The sequence below is a fragment of the Globicephala melas genome, chromosome 6 (genome assembly GCF_963455315.2).
Source record: "Globicephala melas chromosome 6, mGloMel1.2, whole genome shotgun sequence".
Classification (NCBI taxonomy): domain Eukaryota; kingdom Metazoa; phylum Chordata; class Mammalia; order Artiodactyla; family Delphinidae; genus Globicephala; species Globicephala melas.
Window position 1 is genome coordinate 18,110,981 of NC_083319.1, and position 22,105 is coordinate 18,133,085.

General features: G+C 44.9%; 1 protein-coding gene across 5 annotated transcripts in view; it reads left to right on the forward strand.

The window, feature by feature from the left end:
* The window catches only part of ASTN2 (astrotactin 2), a 907,765-nt gene that overhangs the window by 878,862 nt on the left and 6,798 nt on the right, over positions 1-22,105 (forward strand). For all 5 annotated transcript variants that reach the window (XM_060300567.1, XM_060300563.1, XM_060300564.1 and 2 more), the window contains 2 exons: positions 12,219-12,319; positions 14,028-14,211. In XM_060300567.1, the coding sequence (XP_060156550.1) occupies positions 12,219-12,319; positions 14,028-14,211 (285 nt within the window). The remainder of the gene's footprint in view (positions 1-12,218; positions 12,320-14,027; positions 14,212-22,105) is intronic.

Genomic DNA, 22,105 nt, shown 5'->3' on the forward strand with positions numbered 1-22,105 from the left:
AGGAAAGGAAAGTCCACGGGGAAGGACTTCACCCAAGGTCATAGTGTTGATCAGGACAAAGTTGGAGCAGCCCAAGGTTCAGACCAAAGTTTAGCCAGTAGCTCCCTATATGCACTGTCTCTAATTCTCCTACTGCTATTGAAAGCAGGTATTGTTGTCACTATGTAACTGATGAGGAAACAGGCTCAGAGACATAGTATGACTTAGCTACACACCCAGCAGCTGAGCTAGAGCTCTAACCAAACCTTATGAAAAGCAGTGGTATTATTGCTTACAATACCCTCCAGGGTGATTTTCTTTGCCCAGGGGGTTGGTTTTCAAAAAAGCAATATTCCCACTTTATCTCACTTGAGTATCATGAATAAGCAAGGCAAGCAAGATAACATTTACCTTACCAAGCACTGTTTTAGGTGTTTTCCATGTTATTTCATTCTTACAACAATCTTGTCAGGCAGATATTATTGACTCCAATTTACAGGTATGGAAACTGAGGCTCTCAGGGATGACAGGAACAGAAATAGAGCCATGATCAAATTCAGTCCTTCAGACTCCAAGCACAGGGATTGGCGTCTTCTCCCCCCATCCATCCATCCACCCATGGGGAAGCAAAGCTCACACATGTGGTGGAGACTGAGTTCAACCGGAAGTAGATAAGAACCATCCTGCCTATAGTGTTCCCTAACTCAGTGTCCAAAGGTAAATCCAAGTTGGTGACCTCTACTTGGCCTCCTTTCCTCTGCACTTGGCTTTGGCAAAATGCAATCTCAAAAGGCACCACAGAAGAAGAGAAGGACTCTAGGGTCAGATGTGGAAAGAGGAGCACTGTCAGTGTTGAAAGGGTGTGACGGCGATGGTGTTCCCGCACTAAGATCTCTTCCTTGTCAAAAGTTGGGAACATGGAGTTCGTCCTCCTAATAAACTCTAACCTCCTCTGAACTGTGACTCAAAACCAAGTTGGGACCAATGAATACCTAATAATTCTATTTGGAAACAGCACTGGACTTTGAGTTAGGAGACCTACACTGGGGCCTGGCTGAACTACTATCTGCACAGCCTTGGGAAAGTCAATTCAAATTTCCATGGTTCACTTGCCTCCTTGTAAATATGAACTTAATAATGCATATCCCTTAGACAGTTGTAAAGAGGACAGAAGACAACTGTATAAAAGTTCCCAGCTTTGTGTTTAATGCAGAGTAGGTGCCCAAGAATTGTGTGCGGAATCTCTAAGGCACTTTTGCATCCATAATGACTGCTTGGTCCTCACAGCCTCCCTATGGAGTTATCAATAGGTACCTGGGACACAGAGAAGTCAAATCATGTGACCAAAGCCACATAGCTAGTTGACAAGGTTAAACCTACAATTCATGTCCTCTGTCTCTCAGATCAACATATTTCCAAGTTATGCTTTCCTGTAAAAAGTTCTATAATGGAAGTCATTTAAAAATTATTGTTTTTATCTGGGTTTCAGAGAGGCTGTCCAGTATGCAATAAAGGTATAAGAAAAAGGCCACAGTTTGCTTTAAAAATCCCAGGAATACAAGTTGAAGTGGAATTGGGCATTCCATGCATAATTCATTCCTTCACTTGGAACCATAAATTTAGACTGTGTCTGCTTTACCTTAAAGCAACCTATTAAAAGATGAACATCCTCCAACTAAGAGCTGTGGTCAGTCCAACTATGTGTTATCATGTTGTCCACTCCCTGCAAAAAAGAGAAGTAGGAAAAGAGAGGGGGTGAGAAGGGGAAGGGACAGAGAAGAAGAAAAGGCAGGAGTAAGGCAGGAACTGCTGCTAAAGCCAAGTCAAGTGTGGACCAGAATTTTTCTTTCAAGAGAGGTCAGGTTATACCTGATAGGTGAATGAATGAGTTTAGACAGGCCATGTGCATAGTACTTGTGTATTAAAATCCACTGGCATAGTTACGCCTCTAAGGCTTTCTGAGTGGGGAAGGTAAGGATTGTCTACCATGTTGTTTTGTAGGAGAAAATGAGATTCTTATAGGCGGTTGACATTCCCTGTAGGTTGCAGCTGACAGAGGATTCAGGTGGCCCTTGAATGCATTTCCAAGGCTTAGTTCACTGTTTAAAGAAGGGGGAAGGGACACACCTGAAGCAAACGTAGGGGCAAGAATAAATTTTTATTGAACTGCCATAGCACTGCGTCCCATTTCTTGTCCACTTGACCATCTTCCTGCTCTCCTGTGACCTCCTTGAAAGCAGGGCCCACACTCTTCTTATCCATGAGTGGCTCCTCCCCTGCTTGGCACAGTGCCAGGTGTCTATCTGGTGTTCCACCAGTGGCAGGCACACACACAGTGGAGCTGCTGTGATAGTCACTCGTTCCTCAGTGGGTTATTGGAGATACACTCGACATGTTTTAATTGTAAATCAGTTCATATCTATTTCATTTTAAATGTCAGTACACGAAGCATTTGTTTCTGAGTTCTGGTATTCTTGGTAAGCTGTGGGTTTTAGGGTAATGCTCATCACCCAGTGAGTTTGGGGGTCTTGGCAGTCAGAGCAGCGCATGTCTAGCACTGATTCTAGATTGTTGTTGCTTCTGCCTGAGCTTAGGCCCACACTGGTTTCCGAACTTGGCCTTCCCCCAGAGCTCTCTCTGCTGGCTTCCCTTTCCCCTGATTCTTTACCCGTTCTCTCATGGAGCTGGAGGGATTGAAAGGAGTGCAAGTGTAGAGAGCTGATGTTTGGAGTCCAACCGCAGACTGCCTCACCTTTGTCCCAAGCAGGGCCTCCCAATCACGGCTCAGACTAGGTTGTTTTGAAAGTAGAAACCTGGGCTAGAGTCCTTAATACCGTGGCAGTTTCTCTGTGCCAGGCATTGGAATTAAATATTTATGTTGGCAGAAAGCGTGGGTCGTCAGCCCGAGTTAGGAGATAAGAAGGTTGGGTTTTGGTGTTGGGGAGTGTAGGTGGGCTGCATGTGGTATCCGTACAGCCCCTGGCTAATCATTCTCAAGTCCTACTTTGATATACCTGGACTAATAGAGATATTTTGCCTGGTGGAAAGCACCAGCTGGGGGAAACTCTGGACATCTGAATTCTGGCAGCCAGTCCATACCATCTTGCCCAATGCCCTCATTTCATGGGCTGGGAACCTGCGGGCAGGGCATGCTCCAAGGTCACACTGCCCATTCAGTGGGTGAAACTGGAGTCCAGATCTTCAGCAGGCTGCTGAAGATCTGGGGTCAGAATAGCTTTGGACAAGTCACCTGAACGCATTGTGCCTATCTGTAAAATGGGAATGACCATTTTACAGATCAAATGGGATCAAATGAAATAATGTAAGCAAATGATTTTAATGTTAAGTACTGTCAAAGCTCTAATTCAGGGGTCAGCAAACTTTTCTCTAGAGGTCCAGATAGTAAATATTTCAGGCTTTGTGGGCCATATGTTCTCTGTTGCAGTCACTCAGTTCCGTCACTGTAGTGTGAAAGCATCCACAGAAAATAGATTTTAAGAAAACAAGAGTGGCTACGTTCCATTAAAGCTTTATTTACAAAAACAGGCAGCAGACCAGTTTTGACTCTGCACCACAGTTTGCTGACTCCTGCCCTGGATGCTTGGACATTGTTCTAGTGACTACTGATGACATAACAAATGACCCCAGAATTCAGTGGCTTAAAACAACCATTTGATTATGCTGATGGTTCTGTGGATCGTGCATTCAGACAGGGCACAGCAGGTTGGGCTGTCTTTGCTCCTTTAAGTCTGGAGCCTCAGCTGCAAGGGTTCAAAGGCTGGAGGTGACTCAACTGCTTGAAAGCTCCTTTGCGCATCTTTCTGGGGATCGGTTGGAATGACCTGAACATCGTGCTGCTGAGGTGCCTGACGTAGCCTCTCTGCGTGGCATGGCTTCCTCACACCAGGGTAGTTGGGTGTCCTGCATGGAGGCTCAGGGCTCCAAGCAAGAATGTTTCAATGAGCAAGGTGGACGTTGTCTAGCCCTTTATGACCCAGCTTCACAAGTTACACAGTGTCCCTTCCGCTGTGCTCTATTGCTAAAAGCACTCATGAACCTGCCTCATTCAAGGTGAACGGACATAGGCTCCTGCCTCTCAATGGGAACAATGTCAAAGAATTGGGGTGGGAGTGGGGCCTCATTTTAAAATCATTATAGAAGAGATTCATAATTTAAACACACACATTGAAAAATGGTGAAAGCTTATTTAGCACTTACCATGTGCCAGGCGCTCTTTTGAGCTCTTTATTCCTCCAGCATCCCTTTGAAGGGGGTGATATTATCATCCACGCTTTAACGACAAGATCACTGAAGAACAGAGAGGTTAACTAACTTACCCAAGGTCATAAAGATAGTACGGTGTAGAACCAACATTTGACCTCAGGTAGTCAAGCTCTGAAGTCTCTTCTAATCATGACCTATCCTGCTTCTTTGTGATCAGGAAAATGAGAATTCTCTTTCTACTATTCAAGCAGAACTGGGTTAAGAACCTGAGTCTTGGGAATGTCAGGTGTCTAGCAGATCTTCCTGCCAAGAATCAGTTACAAACATTATTGCATACCTACTCTGGGTTCAGACTGTTCTGAGCACCGTGGGTAGACCAAGGAAAGAGGTACGGTTCTCAATTTCATTCATTTTAATTTGACTGGGGGGATTGAATTTTGATTTAATTCTCACAACCCTGTGAGATGGAACCTTGGTCCCCATTTTACAGATAAGGAAACCAAGGCCCAATGGTTCTTGCCCAGTAGCTGATGGAGTTCAAACTCAAACCCAGAGCCTGATAATGCAAGTCCATGCTCTTTGCCATAGACTCCAATGGAGAAAGATCTGGAATGGATCATACCAACTCTTTCAGAGGCAAACATCCTCAGCCCCTAGAAGATCAGATCTAGCCCATCCCTCAGTGCTGATCATCTTGGTTTAGTTCCCTCCTTGCAGAGACGAGGGACTGAGACCCAGAAAAGGGCAGTTAGGCGTCCCTGGCCATCTGACTGCACAGACCCCAGGCTGGAGCCGGGACTCATTGTTTTTCCCACCATCCCTGCCTTCCACATTGTGCTGGGAATGGCAGGGAGGGGAGTGATGGTAGTTGGTGGAGGGGGGTTGTGGGGGAATGAACTAACGGGAAGTTGTTTGCCAAAGCTGTGTGGGGGAAGGAGCATTTTACAAGACCAGGGCCTCTGGCCTGGAAACATCTGTTTCCCTTCAAATCAGAGAGGAGACTTTTGCCTCCCCAGAATGCCTAAATCACGCGGCGGCTGGGGAAGAGCAGGCGTTGGCCTGGAGACTTCAAACGCATTTTCCCGTCCTCTCGGGGACCTAGTTCTGACGTGGGCCTCTGAGCCCCTGTCCCTGCTCTTACCCCCTGTCAGATCCATGAGAAGCTCTCACCGTCAATTAATGTCTTGGTTTCATTCTCTCACCCCTGCTGTGACGGGGTTCCGGGGGTCTTGGATGGGACCAACAACAGCTTCCTTTCTACCTCCCTTCCTCTAATCTCCACTAGGACAACTTATTCTGGGTGTGGGGGGAGGGTGTCAGAGCCTTGGGCTGTGGCCTAACGGTAATAATAGTAATAATAATATTGGTAATGATACCCACAGCTCTCTCTCATTGACTGCTAACGTGCCAGGCATCAATGGTGAGCAGTCTCCTGCCATATCTCATTCTAACAGCTGCCCTATGTAATGGGTTTTAATATTACGATTCCTATTTTACAGGTGAGTTTACTGAGGCAAGGCCTCACACAGCCAATAAATGGAGGGCCAGAATTTAAAACCAAATTGCCTGATTCCAAAGCCATGCATTGGGCCACTCTGTTATTCTATCTCCTTTAATGGCCTTTTAATCTAATCACCTTTTGTTCATTTTACAGATGGGGAAACTGATTTCTAGACAAGGGAACTACTACCTTAGAGTTGATTGAGTCCTTCATTCAGTCTGTCATTCATTCTGGAAAGTATTTGCTGAGCACCACGTGCTTTAGGTGTCTGAGCACCAGATGTAGGTGGACAGAGATGGGCAGAGCCATAGTCCAGTCCTGAAGACACTCACATGCTCGTGGGGGCACGAGAGAAGTGTCTGGGCACTGACCTAGCCATGCCACAGGTGCCGTGACAGGGCACCGTGCAGGGAGAATGGCTTCCCCAGAGGAGATGAGGTTTCATTGCTGCTCCAAGGGCAAGGTGGAGAGGGTCAAGTGGAGAAGGGGTCGGGTGGCCCAGATGGAGGGTGCAAGTGTGAAGGCCAAGAGGTGGGATCCATTGGCAGTTGGATGTGGTTCTACTGTGAAACAGAGTAGGAAGCAGAGGTTGTTAAACAAGGCTGGGTCTGTGGCCAGAGTTTGAGACTCGGTGACAGAGTCTCAAACCGATAGTGTCAAATGAAGGGACATCAAGGAGTCATGCTGGGGGCGGGGGGGTAAGGAGTTTGTCCTGAAGATGGTGAAGAAACATTGAAGAACACTTTGCATTTGAGTAGTCAATCCCAAGGCACTTCCCCACACATTGAAATCCCAATACACCAAGATCCTATAGCTGTAGGCATCTGAGATCTCACAACCCACAGTCTCTGGAAAAGCCGGGATGCAAACTCAAGTTTTCAACCACCTTGGCCAGTGTTCTTTCCCCTGAAACAAAGACAAAGGAGCAGCAAGGGCTTGAGCCTGGGATTCCCCCACTTCATCCTTGGAGTCTCCTCTTATTATAATTAACTTATCCCATAGGTGCAAGTGGAGCTAAGTCAGTCAATTTTGCAAGAAGCAGGGTGGTGTCTAGAAGGGGCGCTGGAGGAGGAGGCGGGAAAGCCAATGTCTTTATTCTGAAATTATTGGCAGCGGGTCCTTGTGCAAGTCTGTTTCCTCTCTGGGCCTTGGTTTTCTCACCTGTAAAATGAGGTTGTAGAGTTTGGGGATGGCTCAGGGGTTCTAGTCCACATTCAGTGGATCTCAGCCTGCCTCAGCAGGTAAAGATGAGAGAACCGAGCTGAGGTAGCCGGCACCCTTCTGAGAAACACAGATCTGACCGTGTCCTCTCTCAATCTCTCCCTCTTTCCGCTTTTCACTCTGTCTTGTGGGTGTGTATGCGTATATCTGTTTCTCAGCCTGCCTCTCTCTTCTCATCCTCTTCTCTTTCCCCACATCAGGGGCTGCTACTTTCTGCCCCTCTCGAAGAGCCCCTCCAAGCCCTGCCTGGTCTGCTAACAGCTTTCAGATGTGTCTCTGGAACAGTTCTACAATTACAGCTGAGACAGGCAGAAAGCACATGGCCTTGTGGCTTCTGACCCAGGCCCGTAAGGCTGACATCTTCCTCTTTCGGCACCCCTCCACCCCCACTGGCAGGGTGGCCTGAGGACTCGTCTATCCTGGGGCCTCTACTGACATGTTGGGTTACTCTAATAACACAAATAGAAACTACCTTTTGGGGAGCAAAGATTGAACCAGGCAATGCTGCAATCAGTATATCATTGAGCCTTGATCCCAAACTTGTGAGATACGGTTAACTTCACCCTGTTTTACAGGTGCAGAGACTGAGGCTCAGAGACAGTGAAGTGACTTCCCAAGAACGCTCAGCCAGCTATTGGGGAAAGCAAGATTCTACCCAGGTTTTATAATTTGAAAACCTAAGACTACTTCTTTCCCAGCATGCTGCTCTTCATGCTGCTTGGCTAAGTAGAGAGGTGACCCTGGACCCTCTTGGTGGAGGAAATATATTACAGAAGCATCCTGGAAACATAATTGGCCAGTTTAAAATTTTTTCTAACTCCTCATGTTTGGAGACTCATTCACGTATTTACTACAGCCTTCTATGTTCCCCTCAGTTGAAATGCATCTCCTTCTCTTATACTCCAAGAAAGCATTTTAAAAATGTGTACCCTTGTCCAAATAAGTGCTCTTTATATGGCCTTTATTAAAATTTGCAACTTACAAGCCACTTCTCATACGTCACTCTACGTAATTCTTGAGACAGCCATGCACTGTCTCTACAATTAGCCCCATCTTGTTGATGCAGAAACTGAAATTCAGAAATGTGATGTGATATGCTCAAGTTCATTCATTTACTCAAATATTTAAAGTGCCTATCATATGCTTAGTACTGTGTTAAGTGCCAGGGATATAGCTGTACCCAAGCTTCAGGCTAGGGTTTGGATTCTGCCTCTGCCACTTCCTAGATGTCGTGTGGGTAGTAAGTGCTTACACAGTGTTACCCAATACTCTCCTTACCTCCCTCCTTTGCCACTTACTAATTCTCACATCCTGGAGTTTGACTATGGTCTTGCCTCCGACCCTTCTTACTGGTCATAACTCACCTTGTATAGCACTTACATTTCACGTTCATCCACGCTGACCTGTGAAATGGACAGCAGCCTCCCTACCACAGAGGCTTGATGCGGAGAGGTGAAATAAGCACAGAGGGGTAAAGGGACTAGTCCAAGGTCACAGAGCCAGGGAGTAGAATGGAAAGTGAACGCAAGCCTGGCCACCTCCAAGACCAGACTTCTTGCTCTGTCACCTACTGCTTCCCTTGACTGAGACAATACTGGACGTAGTAAGTGCTGGAACTGAGCTCCGCTCACAGTGCTGAGATATGACCGGTGGAGAGAGATAATCCCCACATCGTAATGCTGTTGTTCTCACGCCAAAGGCTGAACCCAAAAGGTCCAGAAAGAAGATGAATAGATTGGCTTGCATCTGAAGATGGGGCCAAAATATTCCATATTTAGGCCTCTTAGTCACATCTGTCAGGTTTAGACCCACACTTGTTTACCCTTGCCAACACTCCAAGCCAGCTGATGAAAGATAAAAGGTGAAATGAGATTTGACAAGATAGTATAGTACAATGTAGTTAAGAGTATAATCTTCGGATTTAGACAGACCTAATTCTGGTCCCCCACTGCCACTTACTCAATATGTAATAATAGGTCAATTACTTGACCTCCTTGGAACCAACATCCTTACTGATAAAATGCAAACCGTCATGGTACCTGACGCATACATTATGAAGATTAACTGGAGCAGTGCATACAAAGGACCCAACACCGATGAGCACTTAGTAGATGGCAGCCGTGCCTATCATTACATTTAGGAAGTGGGCTAGTTTTCCTGCACTCGGACTGACAATTCTTCAGGGAGGGACTTGTTTCTTTTGTTTCACATTTGGGGAGACTTAGGCTCAGAGAGGATAATCAACCAGCCCAAGGTCATACTCTGAGGTTCTAGTGAACCTCAGAGCCAAGGTTTGAATGGATGCTGAATGTCTGCAAGGCTCCTTCTGCTTCTGGGGCTCTGGGTGACCTGTTCCCTGCTTGACCCCTCACCCCAGTTCCCTTTGCAGCATATTGGTGGGACAGCTCAGTGCTTACATTCCTGCAGTGCTAGGAGGTGTCTCCCTGGGTCTGTCATCGGCCTAGTGGCCGTGGCCCATAGCAGTAAAGAGTATGGAGCGTATATGGTTACGAGGCTTGCTGCCAGCCTGGCTCGTGGCGTCAGAAACACAGACCTGGCATGACTGATTGATGAATTCCGATGTGCGCCCAAAACACCAGCTTCCCAGTAAAGGCAGGATGGGGCTAAGGTACCGTCTGAGTTACGACAAAACTCAGAATCAATATCAAGGAATAAGCTCAAAACACATTCTTGGAATGGCATGAGTACCTCTTACAGTTCTTCAAAAGAGAAATCGAGTTATTCTTAAAAAGGAGACTTTCACACAAAGAAGACAAATGGTAGTTTCTCCAGAAAGATACTGGCTTCTGCTTACTGTGCCCCTCGTACCAAGAAGTTCTGATTTATAGTGCCTTTAATAAAAACAGCCTTTGGACTATCATGTCATGAGGTATTAAAACTGAGAGGCCCTCTGAGATTTCCAGGTTCAGACCCTCTGAGCTAGTAGTGGTGGAACTGGAGCAGGAAAATGGCAGCTGAGAGTTCAGAGTATGGGTTTTAGAGTGAGACAAACCAGGACACAGGTCTTGGTTTTCTCATTGTCTAACTGTGATTTTGGACAAATTGCCTAATTTTTTGATCTTCAGTTTCCTCTTCTGAAAGGTGGAGATAATGAGAGTGATTATTTTAGGAGGTTTTCATAAGATTAGAAAAACATGTGAAATGGCACTGTTTCAACATATCTGGAGTTTGGCAAGTGTACCTAATGGACTTGTATTTGTACAGAGGTGATATCCACAGACCTTTAGTCAGAGGATAGTAGCTGATAGTGGCTAAATGCATGGGCTTTGGAGTCAGACACACCTAGACTTAACTGCCAGTCTCAGTAATTACTGTGTGGTTCTGGGCAAGCTGCTTTCCCTCTCTGAGCCCCGTATATAAAATAAAGAGAGTAATAGCAGTTATCTTTTAGGATCATCTGGGGGAATTAATAGCAATAATGCAGATAAAGCTGCATAGGTCCCTGCTTGACACATATTAAGGACTCAGCACAAATTAATTAATTTGGACAACCAGCTCATATTTATTAACTACCTAATATGTGCAGTCAGTCAGGGTTCATCATTCCACAGCTAGCAGTCACAGTGTTATGCCCATTTTATAACATGAGGTAAGTTGAGGTTTTGGAGAAGGGGGAGAGGAAATAGGGCCCCTGGGACTGTAGTTTCTTCTACCTGACCCAGAAAACCCTATTCCCACTCCACGCTACTGCTCTACCCTTGAACACTGGTGAAAGAGGATGGCATGACAAGGACAGGATGCTGAGACGCTTAGCCCTTCTCCCTTCTGTTCAGATTGTCGCTGGCCTCCAAGGATTACCTCTTCTTGAAAGTCTACTCACTCCTTTGACTTTGTTTAAACTTCAGAACTTGGAGATCTGGAGGTGTGAAGGGTCAGAGAGCCTTCTCAAAGTAGGCCAGACAACCGTGTCTACTCTAGAAAGAATTCTGTGCCCTGGATTGGACCTGAATCCACCAGGTCTGCAGTTTACCAATCCTCTTCGTCGAATACCACACAGACTGCCTATTCCCCCCAGTACAGCATGGGGCTGCAGGCAACAACGCTGAAAGCTGGGGACATGCCTTGTACCTAGAATAACTCCCAGACTCTATCATGGCCCACAGGGTCTCCACCCACCCATCTTCCCACTCATCTCTCTTTGCTACAGCTGCACAAACCGTCTACTCCTCCAACAGTCTGGATCCTTCTCGCCTCAGGACCTTTGCACTTAACTGCTTTTCCTGCCTGGAATGCTTTTCCTCCCATAAGCTAGTTCCTTCTCATTTTCATGTCTCAGATCAAACCTCTCAACAAGAAGGCCTTTGTGGACACACCTGTCTAAAGCAGCCGCATCCCCCTTCACTTTAATCTATTATCATTCCCCATTATCTATTTTTTTGCTTACTTTTTGTTTAGCTTTGTGCAAGCAGGGACCTTAACTCTCTTGCTCATCTTTATAATCTTAGCACCTAAAATAATTCCTGGCACACAGTTAATGCTCAACTAAAATTTGTTAAGTGAATGAATGAAAGAATATATAAATGAGTATATAAAGCCATACAAGATAGCATCGGGGTTTACTTCTCAAGTCCTGGATTCAGACTGCTCTGCCCCCCCGGGTAACTGTGAGACCATGGAAAGATACACAACTAAGTCTCAGTTTTCTCCTTGGTGAAATGCAGGTGAGAATAATCCCTGCCTTCTAGGTTTGCTACTTGTAAATTAAGAGATTATGTGCAAAATGCCCAGCAAGGCAGTTGGTGTTCAATACATGCTTAATAACTATATTTTTTTTTCTTTCCAAATCATTTTCCTGCAGCCTAAGCATCCTTGAGTTCCTTTTCTTTTTTTTTTTTTTTTAATTTTGCTTGTGGCCTCTTTTCAAGTTTGTTTATTTATTTATTTATTTTTGGCTGTGTTGGGTCTTCGTTTCTGTGCGAGAGCTTTCTCTAGTTGCGGCGAGCGGGGGCCACTCTTCATCGCGGTGCGCGGGCCTCTCACTATCGCGGCCTCTCTTGTTGCAGAGCACAGGCTCCAGAAGTGCAGGCTCAGCAGTTGTGGCTCACGGGGCCTAGATGCTCCGCGGCATGTGGGATCCTCCCAGACCAGGGCTCGAACCCGTGTACCCTGCATCGGCAGGCAGATTCTCAACCACTGCACTACCAGGGAAGCCCCTCATCCCTGAGCTCTTTCAACTATTATTCCTGTGCTATGATTTTGTGTTCCTCTTTGGAACTTCCAGGGCCTTTTCTGAAGTCACAGCCTTGTGCTCTGTTTTCTTGTTGTGCTACAGGTTCACTCTCTATGCAGTGGATACACGAGGGAGGCACTCAGAGCTCAGCACAGTGACCCTGAGGACCGCCTGTCCGCTGGTAGATGACAATAAAGCAGAAGGTAGGTGACCCATTTCTTCACTTCCGAGGTAACTCCCATATTTTCGCTCTCTAAATTCTGCACCCAAGTCACTAACCACCACTACTTTCCTGCCTCACACACATATTGGCACAGGGAGAAGAAAGCCAAGGGACTAAGGAGGAACATGGAGATAAATTAATCAGAGCCATGAAGGAAATTGAGACGGACCAGCAGTATCTTTGCCAGTTGAAAGACTTGCTCCTCTGTTGTAGAATCTGTGTTCTGACTTAGAGGCAAGGAGTGGTGGAGAGTCAGAACCCCATGACTGTGTTCTGCCCCTTGGCGTAGGCTTTTAGGGACCAATCCCTTTCTTCCACTTCAGGCTACGCTAGAGCTGGCAAATCGGTGGCACCTAGAGGACCACTTGGCTTTGCTGCACTCATGGCAGATATCATTAGCTGATCACAGCACACCTTCCCATCTAGCCCAGGGGTGGCCTCAGAATCCTCAGCGTAGAGCTAGAGTCAGTAACTACCAGTCAGAATTAGCACGCAAGATGAAACCTTTTCTGCTGTTCCTTGTCCATGGAGTTGTAAACATTAGGCAAAACACCTGTCAAAAAAAATGGAACCAATAAATCAGCTCTACCATATACTTAGTTCTTAGACAATGTGTAGACACAGTTTCTACAAAAACATGATGGTAGCTCATGAGACCTGGTGGTCCACTTCAAGTTGAGCAGATATTTTCTAAGAACCCTGGTACAAGGAATGCAGAAGAGACATGCTCTTCATCTTTCAGGAGTTCACATTCTAGGGGGAGAGAGAGAGAGACATTTCTTCAAATGGCTCAGTCATAAGCTTGATGACAGATGTTTGTGTGCTACCTACCAGACAAGAGGAGATGGTGAGATACTGAGTCTCAAAAGGGAGAGAATTTGAGATGGTTTCCTCGTAGTTTTTTGAAGTATTTTTATTTTAAAATAACACATGAACATGGTTTAAAAAAATAAGAACAATAAAGATCAGGGTAGAAAACTTTACAAAGTAAATGCTCCTTCCATCCTGAACCCAAGTCCCCCAGACTGTCCTGAAAGCGATTGCCATTAGCAGTGATGTGGGAACATATATAAATTTTGTTCAAAGTCTTCAAAGATGAAGGATGTGCCTCCTATTCAAAAGAGCAGCCCATAATGAATTTTAGTTACATCAATTAGTAGGAATGACTGAAAGAGTAGAAATTGCCATGAATGGCAAACAGAAGAGTCTAGATTTTCTTTGAAAGATTTTTGAATGGAGAGCTGTTAGACCTGATCACAGAAATGTGTTGGGAGTATTGCAGAGAGGAGATAGAAGTTGACTATTGAGATGAGCCCAAGACAGTTTATTTAAGCCTCTGCACTTGTTTGGAATTTTCTGTTAAATCATAGGCACAAAACTTACGTTAGTGAGTGCAATTATAGGCACTAACTTTGTGCCAGACCCTGTGTTGAGTGCTTTACATGCATGTTTTAATTTAGTCCTCCCAGTGCCTCTCCAGACTATATATCGTTATCTCCGGTTGATAGACAGGAAAACTGAACACAGCTGGTCAATGACATATTCAGGATGGAATTAAGGTTTGTCTGTCCCCAAAGACCACACTAGTGAACTCCTGCATGAATATGCCTTCCTAGTTGCAAGGCATGCTTTTGTCCTCCCATTTTCCTACTGTCCGGTGATCTGTGCCTGCAATTCTTCCTCCCCAGAGATAGCTGACAAGATCTACAATCTGTACAATGGGTACACAAGCGGGAAGGAGCAGCAGACTGCCTACAACACACTGATGGAAGTCTCCGCCTCCATGCTGTTTCGAGTCCAGCACCACTACAACTCTCACTATGAGAAGTTTGGTGACTTTGTCTGGAGGAGCGAGGATGAGCTGGGGCCCAGGTACGTGGGCATATGAGCGCGAGTGGGGTGGTAAATTCTTCTTGCTTCCATTTGACTTTACTGGAGCCTTTCTTCCATAGGCTGGGAATGGGCTTTATGGAATAAATAAGAGTGGCAGTCACCCCGGTCATGTCAGGGTTCGAGAGGGGAAGTGGGTAGGGAGAATGAAAGAATCTTGGAATTTTAGCTTCTTAGACTCCTGGAATGTCAGATCAGAGACCTCAGTGTTCTTTCAGTCAATCTCCCCTTATTCACCTTCCACTTGCAGTTTTAGAGATGGGAAGCGTAGCTTCCTTGAGGGGATATGTCCTAATCAACATTGTAGAAGAGCATGGTGACAGGGTCATGGCCCCTAATCTAGGGCTTCTCCTACTCTTTCATAAGAAATCCGAGGTTTTTTTTTTTTTTTTTTTTCTGGAATAAAGCCCATTGGTAACCAAGACTAAATACATTCATAACTTCAACACGTACTAAGGCACAATTTTTTGTCACCAGCACTGACCATGCCAACCACTGTGATAGTTGCCATGGAGGATTCAACCGTAACTAACACACAGTCACTATCTTCTGAAGCGTCACAAAGTAGTATCTGAAACGGTGGCTGCATTTCATGCCTTGCACCCAACAATGACATCCATTCATTTATTCAACACAAGCTTAGTAGCCCCTCTTGTAGGTCGGTAGTTGATAATGCAATGTTAAAAATGTAGAAACAGTCCCTATCGACGCATAGCTTACTGTTGCAGGTAATTAAACAAGCAGTTGCAAAGAATAGGAATAAGAAGGGTCAAAAGAATAGACGAAAGGGGCCCTTTGGGGAAGCAAGGCATAGACACTCGGTCTAGGTAACGCAGTGAAACCCCCATAAAGGCTGAGACTCTGAGGCCTAAAGGGTGAGCTAAGGTCAGACCACTGGCGGGAGAGGAGGATTGGAGGGGTTAGGGCCAAAGGAGTAGCCTGTGAAATGTTCAGAGGAGATAATACTACATAGGCAGGGGTTTTCCTCTTAAATTTTGGTCATTTGCCTGCCACCTTTATGATTTTTGTCATATCGCCATACCATATGCAGTTCATTTATTTTCTATTTCTTCCTTAGGTCCACTTATTGAAAATACATTTGAAACGAAAACACTGTATCATTTTGTAAAGGGAAAACTAGCACCATCTACCCTTAATAAAGATTAAACTTAAGCATTCAGTACAATGGAAGAAAAACAAAACCAGAAAACAATGTAGTTCAAGCCTAGCTGAGCCTGAGGCTTTCCCTTTAAAAAGGGAGATTAGCAAGTGTTAGAGAAGTACTTAAGACACAGTCCTGAACTAAAACTCTCTTAAAGTAATCTGGAGGAGGGGAAGAGAGTGAAAATGGGAATCAAAATGCTTTTCCTCAGTGTGATTCATTGTTGTTTAATACTGGATCTGTGATCTTCCTGAGTACCACCTAAAATCCTTTCTCCTGCCCCAGGGGAACTCCTTCTACACTTTGGTAAACACTGTGTGGAGGAACTGAAAGAATTTCTGTGTAGTTGGAGCCAAGTGTGTGACAGCAGGAGTGGGAAGAGATAAGAAGGGAGAGGTCAGCAAGGGCCAGTTCCGAATGCCCTGTAAGTAGGGTTAAAGAGTTTGGATTATCTCTCTAGGGTAATGGGAAGCTTTTCAAGTGTTTTTCACAGGGGGGAGATGTTATCAGATCTTCAAGGGATAGAGATCCCTCTGACTGCAGTTAGAAGCCTGGACTAGAGGTGTCTAGACCAGAAGGAGGCAGTGAGGCCATAGAGGCTGTTGTAACCCTAATCCAGGAGAGATGGTGCAGTGCCCTGGGTCTGTGCTAGTGTCTGTGGCACTGAAGAGGATTGTGTGACTTCCTGAGATAGGGCAGCGTGTTATGCCTTAAATAGCTTTAAAATTACCCTGTAAACTGGGCAAAGTAGGGTATCCTCCCCATTTTATGAATGAAAAGGAATTGGAGGCCCCACAGGGTTAAATGAGCTGTGCAGAGTTTGCTATGGAGTCCGGTTCTGCCCCGAGCTTTCACCCTGAGCCCTTACAACACTTGCAGTAAACTCCAAGAATTCAAGGCTTGGTTGAGGGATAAAAAGGCTCTTTCCCTGGGGCGGGGCCTTATCTGTTTTGCTGGGTCCTGGATTGTAACTTTCTCCCTTTCACATGAAAGAAATGTTCTTTAGATAAAAGCTAAAAGAGAGCAGACAGACAGAAGCACAGAGCCCCAGATGAAAGCTTCTGCATGAGTCATCGCGGCTGCCATCTTGCCTGGGGACAGGCAAAGGCATTCTGCTTTACTGGGCTTTCCCACAGGGTTCAGGAATTTTAGGTGGAAGCTAAACCAGAGCTTCACTCCTGGCTTTGTCTTTATCATCTTCTGGGGTCCTTCCAGGACATAAATCTTCTGGAAAGGCTTTCTGGTCGCCCACAGAGGCAGAACAACCCACTCAGTAATGGACCCGTTCACCTCCGGCCAGCTAGTCACCAGCCACTATATGCCAACACCCACTGTGCCACCCAGCTCCCTCCTTCTTTGGTCTTTCTAGTCTCTTGAGGGAATCTGAGATTCCTCTGGTGTCCCACACTGGCATCAGCAGGAATCAAGGCAGCTGCACCCTAATCCATCCTGGCACTGCTAATAAACTGACTGTGCAACCTTGGCCTGTGGCCCTCTCTGGCACTCAGTCTCTTTATCTATAAAATTGTTGCAGGAAGGGGGTCCCTTTCCAGAGCCCGAGAGTGGGCTCTTGTCTAACACTCAGAAATGAATTGTCCGAGGAGACACATGTGCTGGCAAAGCAAGAGACTTTATTGAAAAGGGGCGCCTGGTCAGAGAGCAGCAGGGTAAGGGAACCCAGGAGAACTGCTCTGCCATGTGGCTTGCAGTCTCGGGTTTTATGGTAATGGGGTTAGTTTATGAGTTGTCTCTGGACAATCATTCTCACTCAGGGTCCTTCCTGGTGGCGCTCGAGCATCGCTCAGCCAAGATGGATTCCAGCGAGAAGGATTCTGGGAGGTTTGTAGGACATATGAACTGGCTTCTCCTCTCTCCTTTTCACCTTTCCCGAATTCTTTCAGTTGGTGGTAGCTTGTTAGTTCTGAGTTCCTTACCAGGACCTCCTGTTGTAAGATAACTCATGCAAGTGGTTACTATAGGGCTTGGCCAGGGCGGTGGTTTTGGTCAGTGGTTCCCCTATAACAAAACGATAGTAGTACTTTTTCTTTTTTCTTAGCAGTGAAAAAGCTGTTTTCTAAATCTTGCAGAGAACCCCAGGTCTTAGCTAGAAGTCACCTCCTCAGAGAATCCTCTAAAATTTCTACCCATTCGCTTTATCACACCCTCGTGTTTTAATTTTCTGTGTCGTATCTACTAGTTTTAGTATCCTATATTGCTTATGTGTTTACTTCTGAGTTATCTATAAGATATTATCCCCACTACAATGTCAGTTTATGTATAGCTAGTGATCCTTTATGTCCCATTCAACTCTTGTAAGTGGGTGCTACATGATTACTTATTGAATAATTGAATAATGGGATGAGTAGATGTGTGAACCAGATGACTACAGAGTTGTTCTGGTAGAAGCTAGAGTGGGTGGCCTGGAGCCCCCCGGCTGGGTCTCCTCTTCAACTTCCCCCCTCCAATCCCAAGGGTCCCTGAGGTCTACCTGAGCTATCAAGGATCTATATAGATCACAGTTGGAAACAACTGAATTCCGCAAGCTCTAAGGTTTTTCTAGCTTAAAAATAACATTCTAAAAATTAAAAAAATGCATTGTCCTTGCAAATATTAAGAGACTTGAGGATATCCTCACTTATTAATTTATGGATTCATCGATCCATGTAATGTGCTTACTCTGTGCCAGACCCTGTGCTGTGGGCTGGAAACAGATGAGCGAAGAAGACAGCTCCTGCCTCTACCAGGCTCAACATCTAGTGAGAAAAAGACTGGTCAGCAGGCAGGTGCAGTGAAATATGTCACAAGAAACACAGTATAAGGAGGGTGAGCAGTGTGCTTTAGAGTGACGTTTATCAAACTTCAGTGTACCGGCGAATCACTCAGGGGCCTGGTTAAAATTCAGATCAACTCCGTGGTCTAGGATAGGCCTGAGAGTCTGCATTTCTGACAGGCTCTTCAGTGACGCCAGTGTGTCTTGTGAAGAAGCACCGTTTGAGTGACACGGTTCTGGATGCCGCTGTCGGGGCAGCTAATCCAGACCTGGAGCGCAAGGAAGAATTCCTGGAGAAGAAAGTGAAGTGTATGCTCAGAAGTTAAGGGTGAACAGGAGTCCTCCAGGTGGAAGGGGAGGAGTGCTCTCAGTAGAAGGAGCAACCAGGGCAAGGGTGAGAGAGGGTGGGGTAAGAGAATATACCTTGGTCAGGAAGGATAAATCTCAGTGGGGCAGAGAGTTCAAGGTGAGAAGGAAAAGGGAAAAAAACAAGGCTAAAGGGTTCAGCAGAGGTCAGATCATAATGGCTCTAACGAGCCCTGTTCATGAGTTGTTCTTTCTTCCAAAAGCTGGGTAAAGGTTTGAAACAGAGGATCACTGTGGGCAAATGTACCGTGCTTCTTAAGGGTTAGCGAGTATGCAGAACATCAAAGTGTAAAGGAAAGAGAGCGAGACTCTGCCTTGAGTTCATGTCCTAGCTTTGCCACCCACATGCTGTGTAACCTTGGACAAATTTCATCTCCATTCTGGGCCTCATTTGCAACATGAAAGAACTGGACTCCGAAGTCCCTTCCAGCTGCGAAGCCAAGGAACCAGCAAGCCCTGAAGGTCATAGAGACCAGAGAAGAGGCACACCATGCGTGTCCTTTCACCTCTAGCCCAGCATGGCTTGTTTCTCAGGAACCTAGGATGGCTAGGATAATAAGAGCTTTTCCCAGGAGCCCTCTGAGGTCTGGTATCATGGGATGAGCTCTATTAGGATTGTGTTGGCCTATAATCACCAAACCCCAAAATGTTCTCTACTCCTCTGTGGATTTGTGGTCATGTACCCCCATAAAATGTAGTGACAAAAGGGTGACTCTTGCTGCTACCTAATAAATCCATCAGGCCAATGTCCTCCAGAGCCTGGTTCCCATGGCAACCACAAGTTACTGCAAACAGCTGTTCAGAGAAGACCCGCTGACACCCAGCTGTCCCAGCCATACGGTTCCTATTAGGAGAATTGAAAAACTGAACTTATAGGTGGCCAGGGACCAAAATTTGCTCCAGTCAGAATACCCTTGACCACTCTTGAGCTTCTCATTCCTCTCAGTTATGTCTGATTAAAATGATAGAGTAGGGAGAAGAAAGCAAGCACTTGAAGAGATTTGTTTCAGTGGAATTTATCTGGCTAGATTAGAAATGGTGTATTTCTGATGTCAGCCCCTCTTGCTTCCATGGCAGACATTGCTAATAGCTCACAGAAATCATCCCAGGATTGGTTCATTCTGGGATCTTTCTCAACACAGCCAGACAAGAAGCTTTTCCCATCTGAGAAGGATTAGCACATGCTATGAACTGTCATTGCTTTGTTCTTAGTGAAAATATTCAAGCCTGGGATATCAGTGTACCTTTTTCAGTCCAAGGTTATGTTAGCTCTTTCCTTAGATATCTTGGATTCACTCTCTTGGAATTTCTAGGACGTTGGGAGCAAGAGCAAATTTAGGCTTCTAGAGCCATATTCCTGTCATCTCAGATGCACTTTTATTTTTTCTGCATATTTCGGAAATCATGAAGGATTGTGCACAATAGATTTGCACATTAAGTGTTGTATTCTTTCTTCTTTTCTTGAAAGGCTGTGATTAAATCAATAGCATCTCTTAAAATTGATGATGTCTTAGAATGGATAAATACAAACAAGACAAACTATGACTTTTAACAAATGTCCCACAGAACATCTTCCCCACTGATAATATAGCAATGTACATAATTATCTTGAAGTTTCTGTCAGTTCAAAACTGAAATACTTTTGGGTTCATTGAGACTCAGTTATTCTTACCATCAGTTTAGGAATGAATTCTTGGAAGGTCTCATGGTTTCTTATGAGAGAACAAGGAGGAAACAAAGCCAAATGTAAATATTTTCACTAGTCACCTTACAAATCATATTTCAAACCTGATGTTGAGGAAATATATTTACATGGCAGTACCTGAGCTTCTGGTTTTCTGTTTGGTGGGGGTGGTCTGAGGTTAAACTTGATGTGGATTTATTCTGCAAGTAACCCCAGTGAACCACTGGGAAGCCATAAAACCATGACTTCATTGCACATACTCATCACACCAGCTTTAAAATATGTGTAAGTGTATGCATGTCTTCAAAATGGAAATGCCTTTATTGTATTTTATCCTAAAGTAATTCTTGTTCATTCTGTAACATGTAAATGAGACAGATATATATATATAAAATGGCAAGCAAAAATGTTGTACCCCTGAACCCCTAATCCCCACCCAGAGATAAAACTAAGAGTGCACGTACTTCTCCAGATATCGATATGGATGTGACATGGATATGCTTATGAGTAGGGAAACGGGTACAGACTTAAGGATACATTGACATCTACAGACCACAGTTCCATTTCCATCAACTCTGCTATGTTTAAGAAGTACATACATTTTGTTCTGTTTTCTGCCTATTTACACACATGTACAAGCCTTTTCCTATGGATGCATGTGTAAATACGTTGTCTTTTTGGAGGGTCTTTTAGCCAGTTAATCATATGAATGCATCACATATTAATTTAGTCCTCTGCTAAAGACCAACTAGATTTCTTCCAACTTCTTTTCTATTATAAACAAATCTGGGTAAACATTTTGCCCACTTGTCCGATTACTTCCTCAGATCCACGTGATGCTCCTGTGTTATTTCATTCCCTTTATAAACCTCTGCTAGAAAAGTGCTGTATTTTGAAAGCTAAGGACTGAAAATTATTAATCCCTTCTCCTTGCACAATCAGGAGGAGCTAGATACCAGGGGAACTATATACTGTCCAAGAAGAAGGTGGGAAATATTAGTTGAACATTTATTTTGGCCCAGTCATTTTTATCTCATTTCATCTCCTGAACAATTAATTTTGAAGACGAAGTAACAGAGAATCAGTGGAGTTAAGTAAATTGTTCAAAGTTACACAACTAGTAAGTGTCAGAGCTCAGATTCAAAGTATTGTCTTCTGATGTCAAACTAGTGTCCTATTCAATATAACACATTGCATCCCAAAATATGTGCACAACTAACAGATAATATAGTATGAATCTCAACAGAGAAATGAAATGCTTCAGCAACAAAGAGGAACACGTGACTTAGGGTAGCTGGGAAGATCTGGAAGACCTCCTGAAGATGAAATTTTAGCGTGGCTTTGAAGCATGAATAGAATCTCAGTGAATGTGCTCCTCTCATCTCAGGAACCCGATGCTATGACAGTTGTCACAGCATGTTCTCTTGTGAACTGCTCGTCAGATGATATTTCTCTGTGAATCAAGAGATTCAAAACAAACAAACAAACAAAAGCAACAGAGATCTGCTCCAGCTCCCACTACCGTTAGATTCTGCTGTGGTCTGAATGTTGGTGCCGTTGCAAAGTTCATATACAGTATTGCAAACCTAATGCCCAAGGTGATGTAATTAGGAGAAGGGGTCTTTAGGAACTGATTAGGTCATAGGAGTGGTGCCCTAATAAATGGGATTAGTGCTCTCATAAAAGAGGCCTCAGAGAGTCTTTTGTCCCTTCTGCCATGTGAGGGGACAGTGAAAAAGTGCCTTCTGTGAACCAGGATGTGGTTCACCAACCACCACACCAAATCTGCCGCTGCCAAGATCCCAGATTTCCCAGACTCCAGGATATGAGAAAGATATTTCTGTTGTTTGTAAGCTCCCTAGTCTATGGTATTTTGTTATAGCAGCCCAAACAG